The 18,004-nt window shown below is 41.9% G+C and overlaps 1 protein-coding gene across 1 annotated transcript; it reads left to right on the plus strand.

The window, feature by feature from the left end:
* The first annotated feature begins 3,546 nt into the window (after positions 1-3,546).
* On the plus strand, positions 3,547-11,181 carry LOC103717182 (probable pectinesterase/pectinesterase inhibitor 51). The gene is made up of 2 exons (XM_039128471.1): positions 3,547-4,507; positions 10,405-11,181. The coding sequence occupies exons 1-2, from the start codon at positions 3,547-3,549 to the stop codon at positions 11,112-11,114; spliced, it is 1,671 nt and encodes a 556-aa protein (XP_038984399.1). The 3' UTR covers positions 11,115-11,181.
* Positions 11,182-18,004: the final 6,823 nt, after the last annotated feature.

Here is an 18,004-nt window from a genome sequence, read left to right on the forward strand (position 1 = left end):
TTTTACTTCAAGGCTATCACATGTACAATGATCCTTGGATGTGAAGATGTGATGTAAATACGTGCTTTGCTAAGAAGTAAAGCAAGATCCCCATAGAATACGGAAGGAAGGCCAGATCTCTTTCAATGCGGAATATCCTTTGAGTTGTGGCAGAAGATGTGTGGTAGAAGCATAGGGCTCAAGAGGAATCCAAAACGGGTACCCTCCTCTACCGAGGCCAACAAGGCTGCTTCGATAAGTGGGCAACAATTGGTCAGCAAATTTCGGACTGTCATTACGAGATTTTTCTTTTACAAGTCCCGAGAGATGATGATATGATATCGCCCGATGAGATATATGGTGCATTATTTACACCACATCTTAACAACCTAACTAGCGGCCGTGAGCAAGCACCATGCGGACAAGATTAGGAGTCAAAGCAGATGGAATCATGTGACCTTCGCTAGATTTAATAAAATTCGGTTGCAATTAATGAAAAATCTCATTAAGTGTAGAAGCATAGACCAATGAAGTAGAATTCAGCTATGATATTAATAAGCAGATTGAAAGACCACGACTTGAACATGATCAACCCAGATGTATGGGTATGAGTCATAGGTCAAAAATTGGTGGATCGTAATGTGGTTGTAGTTGTACTATATGTGGGATCATAGGAGCAAACCTTCAAAACTGTTGAGGATCGTGGTGACGTGGTAGTTACAAAGATCAAAGGTTGTTTTACAGTTATTGTATTATGTAAAAATGAGTAGATTTGTACTCTATAAAAGACCTTTTGGCATCCAATATATTAATGAATTCTATTTTATACTAGTTTATTTTATCTTGTACTTTAGTTACCAGTACAACTCTTCTTTAAAAGTAGTGTTAATTTAGATTTCTTCTATCACAATCCAGGCTATGACCTATCCCAATCTATTTTTTTTGAACGGTAGTGTGATGGTGACAAGAATTCTTGAAGGTCAAAGTATCTAGACCTACACTACTCTCATATCCTTCTTTTAGTTATCCTCTTTCCGTCTGCTTTAACATCAATAGCATGTATACCCGCGCACGTATCTATATATTAGTCTTGCTATTGACTTGTTAAACAAGCTTTCTAGTATACCCATCCTTAGGCAGCGAGGAAAATCTTGTGACAACACAAAGTCAAGGCTCGGGATCTATACAAACTCTTTTTGGTCTGGTGATTCTTCAACTAGGGATGTGGCCTAGGTATGGAGAACCTGGAAATATCTCAGAGCTGGCTTGTTCCTATAGAAGGTGCATGGCATGGCATTGTCTCCCTATTGCAGTTTGTTGTTTCGCAAATATGTGCAGATCTCCCTTTTTTGTGACAGTTGTCCGAGTGTTGATGAGATCGGGTCATGTTCTTCTTGAATGCTCGAGAGTAGCACAAGTATGGAGATTGGCATCTATCCCTAATGCAGCATCATCTCCTATCATACTGCGGGCCGCATTTCTGCAACGTCTCAAGTGAAGTAGGTGATGCGAAAAAGGTATCTATTCTAATGATGCGACTCTAGTTTGCTGTGTCATGTTCCATATTTGGATGGCCAATATTACTCATATTTTTTCAGAGCACCAACCAAAGCCCAAAAGTGATACTTAAGGCATCTATCCAAGCAGTTGAATTCATCCACTCCAGCACCACTGAGGGATCCATGACAGCTAAAAAAAACTAGGACTGTGATTCAGTCCACTTAGGGATCCTCCTAACTTCCCCAAGATCAACTTAGATGGTAATATTGTGGATGGTAGTGTGCTTTGTAGTTAGAAAGTCCCAACTCTATCCTTGGTCGCAGCCTATGATTCTTATCTGTATGACATCTCTTTTCCACTGGCAGAGCCAAGAAAGGCATGGGAAGGTCATGTCTAGGCCGCCACCATTTTGAGGGTGACAACATTCTACCGGAAGGAGAACAAAGGGCTATCATTATTTGGATAAGTGTGTGTTCATCCTCTTCTCTGACATCTAGAGAGACGATACATTGCTAATAGTGCCACGGACTGGGTGGCCTTTTGGGCAACTAATCATATTAGCTTCATCTTTTGGAACTCCTATTCATCCACTCACATATAGTTTTGTGATCTTCTGTACCTGAACTCTAGTGGTTATATAATTCCAGGATCGGGTAATGATAAGCACCTAAACGAAAGAAAGAAGAAAGCTTATCTTCATTCTTCAGCAGAAGCAGAGCTACATAGTAGCTAACAACACTCTTCCTGCATTTCCTGAAAATGAGAAATGTACCCCTCCAGCAGTTCTCATTCTCAACGTCTTTATTACACGTGAATCTCACCCCTCATCCCCCATTCTCTACCCTCTCTTTTGTCTCTATTCTCTCTCTAATGTTAGTATCGCTATTACGGGAATCTAACACCGGGATCTTTTTTTTTTTTTGGCAGCCATTTTACGCCTGATTCTTTATCCATTAGCATTTTTATTTTTTGCTGAAACGAATGATTCAGACAGTTTTAATATGGATATATCCAATAAAATCAAAAAACAATAAGCACCATAGCGCTTTAGACAACTCTCTCTTCTCAATCCGTAGGACACCTTCGGAGTGACTAGCCATATACGAGACCATCTAGACTGCAGCCTCTTTGGCTTCTCTAAACACATGCTTGGGTTGGAAGTTCACGCCGTCACTGATCATAGCTCGAATTTCCCGAAGCAAGGGGCGCCATGTTAGCATTTAATTTAAGTCTTGAAATCTTTGCGCACACTTAAATATATTGCATATACTATACTAGTTCTTGCATATTGCTATATTTTTCCGACATATAATTATGTTATCTCTATACATACATATGTATTATGCACAATTATTTGTACAGATCGGGCGGCATGGTCAAGGACTAAAAGTCGTCTCTCAAAGCACAACTCTGAAAGCAATTTAATCTTACTTGTACATATTTCAAAGCGATTAGTAGACGATCAATTGGATTCGTGCGGAGGTGCAGGCTTCGTTGTCAGGGGCCTGGACTCCACGGTGATTGTGGCTGGGGGTTGCCACTTGTTTGATAGCTCGGTGCCAGAGGCAGAGTTGAGAGCGGCCTGGTTGGATTTGTGTTATGTTCGGTGTGTCTTGCAGTGGAGAGACGTCATCCTAGAGGGTGACTCTGCAACGGTTATTAAGTGGATCATGCAGGCTTTTAGGGAGGTCGGCGATTACCATCCACTGGAGAGAGATATTCGGACCATGGTTTCTGACGGACTGGTGCTTCAGGTGAAGCATGTGTTTAGAGAGGCCAACAGGGCAGCAGATTGGGTAGCTTCTTTTGTTGCTAGCTACTCAGGGGACCATCTATGGGAGAGTGAGGTGGAGTTATCTACTGCTCTCCATAATATATTATTTTTTTATTTTTTTTGGCTATATCTATGCACGTTATCTATGGTACTTCCGTTTTCAGCTACCTTGTCCGTTCGGTCCCCTACTGATGGCCTCCTGTCATGTACCCAAAAAAAAAGGCCTATTATTAAGCCGAAACCCTCTCCATTTGCCTCCCTACTTTCCCTCCCCTCCTCCCCCTCCCCCTCCCATGGCCTCCCTCATCTCCCTTCTGCTTCTCCTCCTCTCCACCGCCCCCACCGATGGCGGCGTCCACCACAACGATCACCACGGCCACCGCTCTTCCCTCTCCAACCATACAACCTCCGACGCGCCCTCTTCTCAGATCCGCCAGGCGTGCAAGGCCACCCGCTTCCCGGAAGCCTGCGAGTCCACCCTCTCCCATTCCCCGTTCCTCCCCCCCAACCCCTCCCCCTTCGACCTCATCCTCGCCGCCGCCAACGCTTCCGCCGCCGGCATCCAGACCGCCCGCTCCATGCTCCAGTCCATCCTCAACGCCTCCGAAAATGCCTCTGACCACAACCGCACCAAGGCCGCCACCAGCTGCCTCGAGTTCCTCTCCTACTCCGACCGCCGCCTCTCCGCTGCCTTCTTCCGCGCCTTCCCCACCGGCGCCCTCGCCGACGCCCGCGCCTGGGCCAGCGCCGCCCTTCTCTACCAGTACGAATGCTGGTCCGGCCTCAAGTACCTCAACGGAACCACCCAGGTTGCGGACGCCATGGCCTTCCTCCCCAACCAGAGCAGCAACGCCGTTGGTATGCTAGCCGCCCTCCAGCGCTACGGCGCCGACACCGCCCTCTGGGGCCCGCCCCAGACAGAGCGCGACGGCTACTGGGCCGACCACGAGGGATCGTTCTCCTTCTCCGCCGCCGCCAGCGCCGGGACGAAGGACCCGAGCCCGGATTTCATGGTGTGCAAGGACGGGGGCTGCGGCTACCTCACGGTCCAGGCGGCGGTCGACCACGCGCCGGTAGGATCGGCGGGACGGTTCGTGATTTATATTAAGGCCGGGGTCTACGAGGAGACGATTCGGGTGCCGTACGATAAGACCAATTTGGAATTCGTCGGGGATGGGATGGGCAAAACCATTATTACGGGGTCTCTCAACGTCGGCATGCTCGGTGTCAGCACCTACAACACGGCGACTGTCGGTAAGTAATTAGTTACAACCTTTAATAACTAAAATCAAACATTACACCTTAGATTTTAAACCAATATTAACTTCCAAATTTACATCAAAGAAAATAAGAATCTAATTTTATTATCTATTAAATACAATCAATAGGTTCAAAGCATCTAAATCTAAATATAAATACCAAATTCATAATTCCCAAAATTGAAAAAATTACTAAGCTACAAATTCATAATCAACCTTACTAGTATGAACTCCAAGTTTGGATCATCTATTCGCCTAAAAAAACAAAAATAGAGGTAAGTAAATTTTACGTTACCTTATCGGATCATGTATAATTTTTTTTCTCAATATCAATACTTCATTTAGAAAAAAATAGCAGATATTACAAAAAAATAAAGTATTTTATAGTACTGTATATTAAAATAAATTATAAAACAAATAATGCATGAACAAATCATCCATATTTCATAAACATAGTTCCAAATTAATTTTGTAAAAAAAATACATAAATCATTCTTCTGCTATTTAACCAAATTATAGTTTAAAATATTGCTTACAGATATTCATACTACGATTACTTTATATCCATGATAGAATTTATGTTTGTAATCGACATAGATTCATATTTCATATGCCAACTTTATATCCGTCGGTAGAGCCTATGTTCGTTTGGATTCTAGCTCCGGATGTCTATTTTTTCAATTATAGAAATCATGCATAGTTATCCGAGAGCTTTTAGAAAACATATATTTTTATTCTTAAAAAATATACATAAATAGATAAAAACACTAAATGGCATAATCAGATTCATATTTCATAATAAAATTATTTTTATCAGAATATTAATGAAACTATTTTTCATAAAATATGATTTTTATAACATATGCTGATTCATAATTTTAAAAAAACATGACATCTTTGTTTGCAATATCACATGCATAAAAAATATGATAATTTAAAAAATAATAAGGAGTGTAAGATCTACTTGCCTCTACTGTCTTAGATCATCAAACTTCACTAGGCAAATCTCCTAAACCTATTTAAAAACATTAAAAGCAAGATTAATTTTTATTCGACGATTTTAATCGAATTAAAATAATAAAAAAAGGAGATGGTTGGTCGGATGACAATGTTCAGCGGCTCTGAGCAGGTCAGGTCTAAGCAACTCAGTCAATAATTTATAGGGTATGGACTCGATCAGAGCTAAGGTCATTCGACAGGGTTCATGATTAGTAGGTTTCAGGGATACTTAACAAGGTCGAGGTGATCGGTCCAGCAAGCAGTCCAGGCATTAGGACAATTTATGGCACTTTCTAGGGTTCAACTTGGGTCTATAGAACAAGTAGATGGGAAACCCTTAGGGCTCGTTTGGTTCGTGGGAAAAGGAGGGAAAGTGTGGTCAACGGAAAAGTAATGAGATGTCTCTTGTTTGGTTGGAGTTTTCAAAGGAGAGAGATGGAAAAGTTGTATTTCCGTGAAAATATAATTTCCACATTTCATGGAAAAGTCTTTTCTATGAGAAACATGGGAAAGTTACTTTTCCATGAGGCGTGAATTACTCCATTTTTATTTTTTTCCAAAAAGGCCCTTCAGCATTAAAGAAGCATTAAAGAGGCATTAAAGACCTAATTTTTATTAAGGGCATAATAGAAATTATATATAACTTTCTCAGAAAAGTGGATGGCCAACCAAACATAAGCACTTTGAAAATTTGTCACTTTTCCATCGTCAACCAAACATGCTAAAAGTACTTTCCTAGGCATCCTCTTCCTAGGAATTTGTTTTCCAGGAATCATATTCCTAGGAGGGAAAATGCTTCCCGCGAACCAAACGAGCCCTTAGATCCATGGGTTCCATTTAGAGAGAGAAAGAGGGAGATGAAAGAGAAAGAAGAGAGAATATAAGAGAGAGAAAGAGAGCCTTCACTTCTTATCTTCATCTTTCTTAGCAAAATAGAGGAGGAAAGGAGGCAGGCTGATGGCTGCAGTGTCGCAATCCGGCGAGATAGCAGCAGGCGGCGGTGGCGATCGGTAGGGGCGGCTGGTGGCGGTGGCCGACCAGTCGGATTCAACCCCAAAAAAATAGGGTCGAGCAGGGTTCTGTGATCCAATCAATACCAAGCACCAGTCGGCTTGCTGGCGGCTGGAGCTCCAGCATTTGGTTAGGGATAACAATTGAAAGCCTCGGCGATGAATGCCAGTGGAGGCAGTGGTTGGAAAAAGGAGAAGAATGTCCGGCCAATTTCTCGGCCAACAGCCATGATTTTAAGACATGGGAAGAAGAACAAAGAAAGGAGAAGAAGATCACAGTGTTACCTCAGCTTTGGAAGTGTTGGCGACCCCTATTTTTGGCGAGCACAATGACTGGCCACCGTGAACACAATAGAGAAAAAGGAAGAAGAAGAGGGAAAGAAAGGATAGAGCTTGAGGTGGAGGGCTAAGGGGGTGGGGAGGTGGTTATATAGAGAAGGCAAGCTTTCCTTGGCTCTCGGAAGTCCACTCCCACAAGGACTCGGATGGAGAACTGTTTTATATATTTTTTTTAATGTGAGTTTGGGCTGGGCCAAGCTCGGGTCAGGTCGGTCAAACGAACCGGGCCTTTACCGGGCCCTCACACACACAATATCGAATTGGTTATGCGGCATGTTCATATACACGGTTCGCACGTGCCCGAATCAAGGATTAAAGCATCGGAAGATTGCGAGTAGTGGCCCCTAGATCCAAAACTGGTCCATCAAGCAATTATAAAATCAAAAAAAATTCTTTTTACAACTTTTTTTCCTAATATGGATAAATTATTGGGGAAATTACATTTCCATCCCTCTAAAGATTCCACTGTAACAAAAAGTCCTTGTTAATTAAATCTAAAACATCCGATTCAGAGACTTTCCAAACTGTAATTCCCGGTCCCTGAGCCCCTTTTATTTTAAAATAAGATACCGAGAATGCCCCTTCCCTCATGATCTCCCATCCTCCTGAAGAAGAAGAATTTTAGAGACTTTCCAAACTGTAATCTCTCAGCCGCGGCCGCCGCCGACCGCGGCCCGCCCCCTCCCGTGGCCGCCGCCGGCCTCGGCTCGCCTCCTCCTGAGCCCCCTCGCGCGGCCGCGCCGCCGGAAATGCCTCCTTCCCCGCCCCCACGGTGGGAAGGTGCCGAAGAAGAGGAAGAAGGGCGCCCTCCCGCGTCCTGCGGCTGTCGCCGGCCACGGCCCGCCCTCCTCCAGCGTCCGCCGCGGCCCAGCCCCTTTCCGGCGTCGCCGGCCTCGTAGGAGGAGAGGAGTTCTCCGCTGGCTAGCCGCGGCTGCCACAGGCGCCGCGGCTGACGGTGGCCAGCCGCCGCCAACAGTGTCCCGGCCCCCTCCTGCAGCCGCCATGGCCCGGCCCCCTTCCGGTGCCACCGGCTTGTGGCAGCCGCGACTGACGGTGGCCAGCCGCCACCAACAGTGTCCCGGCCCCCTCCTGCAGCTGCCACGGCTCGGCCCCCTTCCGGTGCCACCGGCTCGCGGGAGGAGAAGAAAGAAGAAGAAGGGAAGAAGAGAAGAAAAAAAAAGAAAAAGAAAAGAAAAGGTTTGAACTGGGGTCGACTCGCCTTGCACTGGGGTCGACTCCTGCTCTGCTGGGGTCGACTCGCGAGAATCTTGGGTCGACTCGCCCACTTCTACAACAATTTTCTAAGAACACTTAACTGTGTGCACAGTCCTGTTAACTGTGTTCGCAGACAACTTAACTGTGTGTCGCCGGCTCGCGGGAGGAGAAGAAAGAAGAAAGAAGAAGAAGGAAAGAAGAGAAGGAAAAAAAAAGAAAAAAAAAGAAAAAAAAGAAGAAAAAAAGGAAAAAATAAAAATAAAGTTAAATAAGCTTGGAACACAGTTAAATAAGTTTGGAACACACTTAATCTAGAATGGAACACAGTTAAATAAGCTTAGAACACAGTTAAATCATCCCGGAACACACTTATTCTACTCGGGAACACAGTTATTTCGACTGTGCACACAGTTATTTATTTCGGAACATAATTATTTTGTCTGCGAACACAGTAAATAGAACTATGCACACAGTTATGTGTTATTAGAAAATTGTTGTAGACTCATGCTGAGCTGGGGTCTACCCTTGAAGAGCTGGGGTCGACCCCTGAAGAGCTGGAGTCGACCCCTGAAATCAGGCAGAAAAATAGCTCTCTGGAAAGCCTAAGAGAGTCGACTCCAGGTGAGCAGAGGTCGACTCGTGCTGTTAAGGGGTCAACTCCAAGTGAGCAGGGGTCGACCCCAGGTCTGTGAGCACAGTTAACTTATCTGTGAACATAGGTAACTTGTCTGTGAATACAGTTAAGTTGTCTGTGAACACAGTTAACTTATCTGTAAATACAGTTAAGTTGTCTGTGAACACAGTTAAGTTGTCTAGGAACACAGTTGTCTAGGAACATAGTTAAGTTGTTTGGGAACACAGTTAACTTATCTAGGAACACAGTTGTCTAGGAACACAGCATAGTTAACTCGTCTAGGAACACAGTTAACTCGTCTAGGAATAAAGTTAACTTGTCTAGGAACATAGTTGTCTAGGAGCACAGTTAAGTTATCTGTGAACACAATTAAGTTGTCTAGGAATACAGTTAAGTTGTCTAGGAATACAGTTATCTAGGAACACAGTTAACTTGTCTATGAACACGGTTAACTTATCTAGAAACACAGTTAAGTTGTCTGTGAAAACAGTTAACTTGTCTAGGAACACAGTTAAGTTGTTTGGAAACACAGTTAACTTGTCTAGGAACACAGTTAAGTTGTTTGGAAACACAGTTAACTTGTTTAAGAACATAGTTAACTTGTCTCGGAACACAGTTAAGTACTTGTCTAGGAATACAGTTGTTTAGGAACACAGTTAAGTTGTCTGTGAACACAGTTAACTTGTCAGAAACACAGTTGTCTAGGAACACAGTTAAGTTGTTTGGGAACACAGTTAACTTGTCTAGGAACACAGTTAACTTGTTTAGGAAAACATTTGTCTAGGAATACAGTTAAGTTGTCTGTGAACACAGTTAACTTGTCTAGGAACACAGTTGTCCAGGAACAGTTAACTTGTCTAGAAACACAGTTAACTTGTCTAGGAAAGCCTGAGAGAGTCGACTCCAGGTGAGCAGAGGTCGACTCGTGCTGTTAAGGGGTCGACTCCAGGTGAGCAGGGGTCGACCCCAGATCTGTGAACACAATTAAGTTGTCTGTGAACACAGTTAACTTATCTGTGAACACAGTTGACTTGTCTAGGAACACAGTTAACTTTATTTTTATTTTTATTTTTATTTTATTTTATTTTCTCATTTTTCTTTCCTTTTCTTTTTTTTCTTTTTTTCTTCTCTTCTTCCCTTCTCCTTCTTTCTTCTTCCTTCTCCTCTCGCGAGGCCGGCAGCTACGGAAGGGGGCTGGACGGTGGTGGCCGCAAGAGGGGGCCACCGGAGGGGGGCCGAGTCGCAGCCGGCGGCGCCTGCGGCTGGCCAGCGGCTCCTCTTCTTCGGCACCTCCCCACCGTGGGGGCGGAGGCATTCCCGGCGGCACGGAAGGGGACAGCGGGCGCAGGAGGGGGCATGCCGTGGCCGGCGGCAGGCGTGGGAGGGGGCTCGAGAGGAGGCGGGTCGTGGCCGGTGGCTGCCTTTTTCTTCTCCTTCTTCGGTGAGAATGGGAGAGGCGGGGGCATTTTCATCCCATAAAGCAATGTTGAAATATATATTAAACAACCGGTCAACAGGGATTTAATGTTAAAGTTCGGTTAATAAATGGACCACTAAGCAAGTTCCCCTAAATTATTAATGTAACTCTATATATATTAGTGCTAGATTCGGTTTCAATACTTAGCAATACGTGCTCCGAAGGGAGTTTCCGTATAACCAAACCACATTGCATATATTTTTTGCTGCCCGGCGCAGGTGTCAGTGGCGACGGATTCCGAGCCCGGAACCTGACCATCGCCAACACGGCGGGCCCGGACGCCCACCAGGCCGTGGCCTTCCGCTCCGACAGCGACCTCTCCATCCTCGACACCGTCGAACTCCTCGGCCACCAGGACACCCTCTACGCCCACTCCCTCCGCCAGCTCTACCGCAACTGCCGCATCTCCGGCACAGTCGACTTCGTCTTCGGCAACTCCGCCGCCGTCTTCGAGAGCTGCCTCCTCCTCTTCCTCCCCCGCCAGCTCAACCCAGAGCACGGCGAGTCCAGCACTCTCTCCGCCCACGGCCGCACCGACCCCGTCCAATCCACCGGCTTCGTCTTCCGCCGCTGCGTCGTCAACGGCAGCGACGAGTACGTCGCGCTGTACCGCCGGAATCCCGCCGTCCACCGGGCCTACCTCGGGCGGCCGTGGAAGGAGTACTCGAGGACCGTGTTCGTCGAGACCTACATGGAGGCCATTGTAAGGGCGGAAGGGTGGCTGCCGTGGGACGGTGACTTCGCGCTCAACACGCTGTTCTACGGCGAGTTCGGGAGCTCGGGGCCTGGGGCGAACATGTCGGCGAGGGTGCCGTGGAGCAGCCAGATACCGGAGGAGCATTTATGTACCTACTCGCTGGACAATTTTATCCAGGGGAATGAGTGGGTGTGCTCCAATCAAACAGTAGGAGAAGTTAGCAGGCGATAATTTCGAATTTATGCATGGTGAATCGTCTTTATATTGTCGACAAAAGAATAACAAATATGCTGGGCTCGCCATTTTTCTGCATGTTTTAGTGCCATGCATGTACGTAAATATTATATAGAGAGGGGAGAGAGTCCACGTTCCATTCAACCGCATCCGGTGGCAAATTCGGTCACCTCCGGGACCGTCCCATCTGCACAAATCTCGGCACATACACTTTCCACCATATACCCTTTTAGCCGCGGTAATCACTAGGCAAGAATGCACATGTTGCAAAGAAGGGACATGTAAGCCTAGGATCGAGTATTTGATGGAGAAGGCCATGCAGAACTTACAACTCCATGCAAGGATACCTAGAGCATCCATATTGGATACAAAGCAAAAATGCATATTAGAAAAAAATGAGGTTGGCAAATGAGAGATAAGAGCGGCCCAATGCATTTGGAAGCCAAAGGCTAACTCACTAAGAAGGATATTTTTTCTTTCTATTTTCTTTGGGGCCTTCCTGGACTGCGATGGGTCTGCTTTGGGCCGGGGCCTTAACGACCGTCTCAGTTGCCTAAAGATTGAGCTGGCCTTTATGAAAGAACATAATATTTATTGATATTCATAGTTATGAGTTCATTTATAGCCTATCTAAAACTTGCTTTCTCCAATCACACAAAAAAAATTACCGCAGAAGACAAAAAATTCATAGAAACTTTACATGAGCAAAATATTTCTACTCGACAAGTTATAGATGCTATATCACAACTGCATGGAGGTATATTCACTAGGAAGGATCTAAGCAACTTTAGATTCAACCTTCAAAAACAATTATTCAATATTGACGTTCAGACAAGAGTGCATCTTTTTCGATGTTTACAAGCCAAGAATCTAACCTTTTTATGCCATCCAATTAGATGCCAACAATAGTGCGTCAAATATTTTTTGAATTAATAGGAGGTCCAGAATGGCTTATCAATACTTCCGTATATGGTCACTTTCGATACCACGTACATGTCCAACAAATATAGAATGCCTTTGCATTATTTGTTGGTGTTAACTATCACTTGCAATTCATTTTATTTCGTTGTGCACTAGTACGAGATGAGAGGATAGAATCATCGGTTTAGATCTTCCAAACTTTTTTAGAGGCAATGTTTGGCAAGCACGCAAAATGCATCTTAACCAATCAAGACCTGTCCATGAAAAAGGTAATTGAGCAAACATTCCCTAATATCATCCACCGATTTTGTAAGTGGAATGTCATAAAGAATATCAAGGAACTATTCTATTTAATACAAAGGATGAACTAAAGGATGATCTTCACCACTGCATCAATACTTCCATTTCTCTAGAGAAGTATGAGCATTCTATCAAAAAGCGCTACTTGGAGTCCAACACTTACCTTTAGTACATATTTAGTATATGAGACAAATGGTATCTGCATATTTTAGGCATATATTCTTCACTTCCATGTCTATAACAAAATGCAGTAGAAGTATTCGTCCGTTGTTCAAAAATTTTGTTGACAATCATATGAATGCTTTCAAGTTTGTAACTTAATATGAGGTAGTCATAGAAAGCTGATATGACTGAGAGGATGAGGAAAACTTCCACAAAATGCATTCACAACCAACTTTATGGTCAAGTGCCAATTGAGAAGCATGCTCTCGAATTATATACTAGAAATATATCTAAGGTGTTCAGGGAGCTACTCAAAATGATACCATAATGCGTAACATCTGGAGGCCAAAGTTCCTCCATGTGGGATCTCCATGCCATTTGTGTGAATTACTTGAATGGATTTACTTGTAGTACAGCCGTGCTCTAGCGGCCAAGGACTGAAATGTTCCTCTCCAGGCTTGGAAGAAGGCACCACAAATTCCACCAAAAACTCCAATAGAAACCAAGAAATTATAGCAAAAGAAGATAAGCTAAAAGTATCCAAATGAATTGGAAAATTGAATTTTTGTAAGTTGTAATTGGCTTATCGAGTAGAAAAACTCTATTTCAATTAACAGTACGTAAGAAAACAACTTCTGTTCCCTATTGTCCCTCCCTACCTGTGAAAAACTCCACATTTCCTTCTTTGATTAACATCATCATTTAAAAGCATCAAGAATGGTGTACTTTAAAACATATAAAGATGGAATGGCCATTTTACCAAGAGAGTCTCTGCAATAGTGAGAGGGATACTTAGTTTTGACATACCTACCACATTAAGCGACATCCTGGTCCTCTCACCAATAGAACAGTCAAAGACCCAAGCTCTGAACTAGATATCAACTCGTTGCATTACTTTGATAATGACTCCAAAATGTTAAACCCATAGGATAATCCTATCAGTAAATTCTATTCAGAGATAAATGAGATCTACTTCTGTTTACAGTTATTGCATTTTATTTATCTGCCCCGTGATTAACCTTGATTAACCTGATGATCAAGCTGCAACCATCTTCTCCTTTTACGCCTACTCTGAAGATGCTCTGAACGTGAAATCTTTAACATATGATATTTTTCCCATTGGATTTGGCTTTATTTGTACATCCTTAGCATTCTCATCAATTTGTAATTTACAAAAATGCTATGAAGATATGTCAGATAAACACCAAGTTCTAAACACTTGCATGATGCAACTTTCTGGTATGAAACACATCTGGAACGGTTAGCTTCCCGGTAGTAGAAAGCAACTGAGAAGTAACACTGTAAAATCAGAAACTTAATAGAAAGTTCCTGACATGCATAGCTTATATCTGATCTTAGTACGGCTAAAAACAAATCAGACCAGGTACTGAAATATTCATATTTGTATCCATATTTTTAGCAGATATAAATACGGATAAGGATATAAGTTTTATATTAATTATATTCATTTTGATATTCCAATATGGACCTAAGTAAAATATTATTTTAATATAAATTAGATTTTGAATAGAATTCAATAATAAAGACTAACATAAATAATATTACCATAAAAGATGGAAATAATTGTAAGACTCCGACCTTTAGGCAAAGTGGGCCTGCTCCATTTGACCGGGGCCCAATTAAATTTGGGCTGAAACAAAAAAAAAAAAAAGCGGAAAAAAATTGGCACGTGCCTAGAGAGGAAGAGGACTCCCGATGGGAGTCTTCCTCCTCCCGCTCGCCGGAGGAAAACCGACTTCGAGTCGGATTCCGATCGCAGCCGCCTCTATTTAGAGGCTTCGTGAGTCCTCTCTCTCCCTCCAAAGCCTCTACCAGAGCGATATCCCTTCTTTCTCTCTCGTTCTTCTTCTTCTTCCCGTCGAGCTCGCGGTTGCCATTATTGTGTTTGGCAGAAGTCGAGACCACCGAACGCCGCTGGGGCCGAGGTATCACCCTAGCCTTCTTCCCCCTTCCTTGGCCTTCTTCCCTCAAGCCGGAATCACGACCGCTGGCCGAGGAATCGGCCGGAAATCGACCGAAAAAGAGATCCCCTGTTTGCCCTGTCTCCACTCTCCTTTCCTTTGGGTTTCGCCGCCGCCGGCCGCCGGGATTTTCAGCCGTCTAGGAACGCTGAACATGTGGCTGTTGATGGGTAGAATCGGGCATGACCCAGGCCAAGATTGACATCCCTTGCTCTTCGTTTGCTTCCTCTCTTCTTCTCCCTTGGTTCGCCGGTCACCACAGGTGATGGCTTGCGGCTCCGAGTCGTCGTCGTTGCCGTCACCGGAGACTGTTGTAGGCCGCTGTCCACCGGCTCTTCCATGGCTCGGTTTGAGAAAGAGAGCCCCCCCTATTTCGAGAAGAGGAAGAAGGCCTCTTTCTCTCTCCCCTCTCTCCACTCTCCTGACCTGTTTCTCTCTGCTATGCTTTCTCTCTATTGAACTTCATCTCTCTATCTGGATTGTTTCTCTCTCTTCACGTAGTTCTATAGATCCAGCAAAAAAGTCATAATGTTCTCATTGTAGACCCGAGTTAACCAGTCAGAGGCTTTTGGTCTAGTGTCGTTGCGACTATTTGTCACACCAGCCTTACCCTGACTATTGTTGAGTATTGCTGGACTCTATCATCATGAATCTCTATTTTGTTATCAGTACCATAGACTAATTCTTATTTCATGAGTTGTCTGACCTGATTGACCAAAGCGGACCGACCCAGATCGTCGGACGCTGCTACCTAGTCAACCCTGTCCGTCTTGCATCCAACTGTTGTCAGCCACCATTAGACCCATAATTGATAACCCTTAACCGATTCGAATAAATGGGCATTGTTATCTAGTTAGCCTCATATGTCATCATATATGAATATATTTTCATAGTCTAGCACTGATTTGTATGAGGCTATAGTCATTCGGGCAAGAAGAAGCCCAACGAGATCTTATACTCTAGTTTCTCTCTCTTTCTGTTGGTACTTTATCTCTCTAACTTGATCCGGAGAGATCATTAGTTGTGAGGGCTGCTGGATAGTCTTAGATTACTACGTGATGGTGGACCTTTAGTGGACCAGTAGAGAGTTCTGGGCAGTCAGATATCTCGGATAATTTTTTATGTTGATTTAGTTCTGTAGGAGAACAATCTTTTGGACAAGAAGATATTGAGTAGGATTCTGCGCTCCTGGTTCGTAGATCATGATAGTCTGTCTAGTTGTTAGAAAACAGGTAAGAATTCTTGTACACTGATCTACATGATATAAATATTTTTGTACATATATATATATATGATATGCTATGATTCAGATAAGTAAAAAGCAAGAATAGTTTTATGATGGTTTTGGTATTAAATCATATTTTGATCATGTTTGCTTGTGATGAATAGTATGATGGGTATATGAGTATAACTTACACTTGCACAATCGGACTAATGGATCTAGTGCTCTGGACTAACCATGTTATTATTGGTTGCCCCATCATAGATTAGAAACATGACTGTGGTTAGTCTAAAGTCGAAAATAGATAAAAAAGGAATTGATGTGTGGATGTAAATTGAATTGAATAAACAAGAACTTTGGGCTTATCTCGTTATTATGGCAAGTCTAGTCACTGGCTAGAAATGTGATACTTTGCAGGCCCCATCACAGGCTGAAAATGTGATACTATAATTGGCAGGCCCTGTCACAGGCTGGAAATGTGATACTTTGGCAGGCCTAAAGTCGATAAGATAATTAATTCGAATCAAGTTAAAAAAAAAGCATTGAAAGCATTAATGAAGCTTTATGAGATATCATATGCTATAGTACTCTTGAGTGGTTGAATTTCTTTTGATATTATATATATATATATATATATATATATATTATATTGATTATTCGAGTGTTATTGATAATCGATTTGTGATTTCATGATGTGTGCAACGACTTTTTGCGGTTTTCAAATTTATATTATTATTGAGTTGGTGCGGATGTATGAGAATTCTTACTGGGTTGTAAAGCTCACAATCCCTTCCCCTTTCTCTTTTTTAGAGTTGCAGGTGCTATAGTATATAGCTATGGTTGAGATCGCAGATGGAGGGAATGATTAGATAGAGCATTACGGATTTTGGTTAGATGATCAAATTCTGTAATTAAATCAACTTTGTTGTCTGATATGGATTGAGATCATTGTTGATTATGGTATTGAGATTGTATTATATTTTTAGGCCTTGCATATTCTTTAGGGCTCTATTCTAGAGAGTGTGCAGTCGTGTCGTATGCCGGACTCGGATGTTGGTTCGGGGCGTGACATAAATCTGCTACCCAAATTGCAACAATGCATTAGTAAATAGTCAAAGGTTTAAACCCGCAAGGGGATTGACCTGGTCAATGATTTGCATCATTGATCCGATCAAGTTAGTATTAAATATTAAATTTAAAAATTATTAAATAAAATAAAATAAAATATAAAGATATTAACAAAATTTCTATGTTAAATACCACTATTATTCTTTAATTGCGGTGTAAATAAAAATAATATTTTTTTATATAATTAAAATAAAGTTTTAGCTTGCGCTGAGCTCCCCTCTCTATATAGATATTAATTATATAAATGATAGTATTTAAAACCTTCTCACATTCCATACTGTAATTATGGTAAAAGCTATGTATTAATTAAATCAATGAGACAAAATAGTTAATACTAAAAATATAAACAAATAATTGTAGGATATAAAATGCTGATTTTTAATCACTCTCCACATGGACACTAATATTAATAATGAGAATTAAATCCTTTTCAATTATTAATAAGGTTAAAGCAATGTATTAATTAAATAGTAGGATAAGAGAGCCGTTATTGAAAATGTAAACAAATAATTGCTGCCAATAAAATTATGGTTTTTAATTTGTTATATAACTATTATAACAGTTACAATGGAATTTATATAACAGTTGAAATAAATTTATCCAGCACTAATAATTTATTTAATAAATATAGAAAATAAAAGAAAATAATAAAATAAATATATATTGAATATTTTACAAAAATATATTTATTATTATATATAATAATTATATATTTATAATTTAATTTTATCTCAAACTCACACCAGTTGAAACATCTTTGATCTTGAAATTTAGTTTAAGTTGTACTCTAGCCTGCACATATGAATTTTATTGCATGACTTCAAGTAACAGTTATTGCAATCACATAAAGGCACCATGACGTTTTTGATAAATCTACATAATGGTTTAAATATAAGTTACCACACTGCTCTATCAGATTTTGAGAACAATTCAAAAAAATATAAACAAATTGTACCCACATATCTGCACAGGTTATATGCTAGTGAATTATCTATTTTAAAGAGAGTTTATTAGAATAATTATACATAAATACGTAGGTTATTGATATTTTAAATGTTTCTACTAACAAAACTATGAAATGAAGTATATCTATTTTTCATTTTTGATGAAAGGAAAAGGATCAATTTTTTTAAAAAAGAACTAATTATTAGAATATGAAATATCGCAACATA

The sequence above is a fragment of the Phoenix dactylifera genome, chromosome 7 (genome assembly GCF_009389715.1).
Source record: "Phoenix dactylifera cultivar Barhee BC4 chromosome 7, palm_55x_up_171113_PBpolish2nd_filt_p, whole genome shotgun sequence".
NCBI lineage: Eukaryota > Viridiplantae > Streptophyta > Magnoliopsida > Arecales > Arecaceae > Phoenix > Phoenix dactylifera.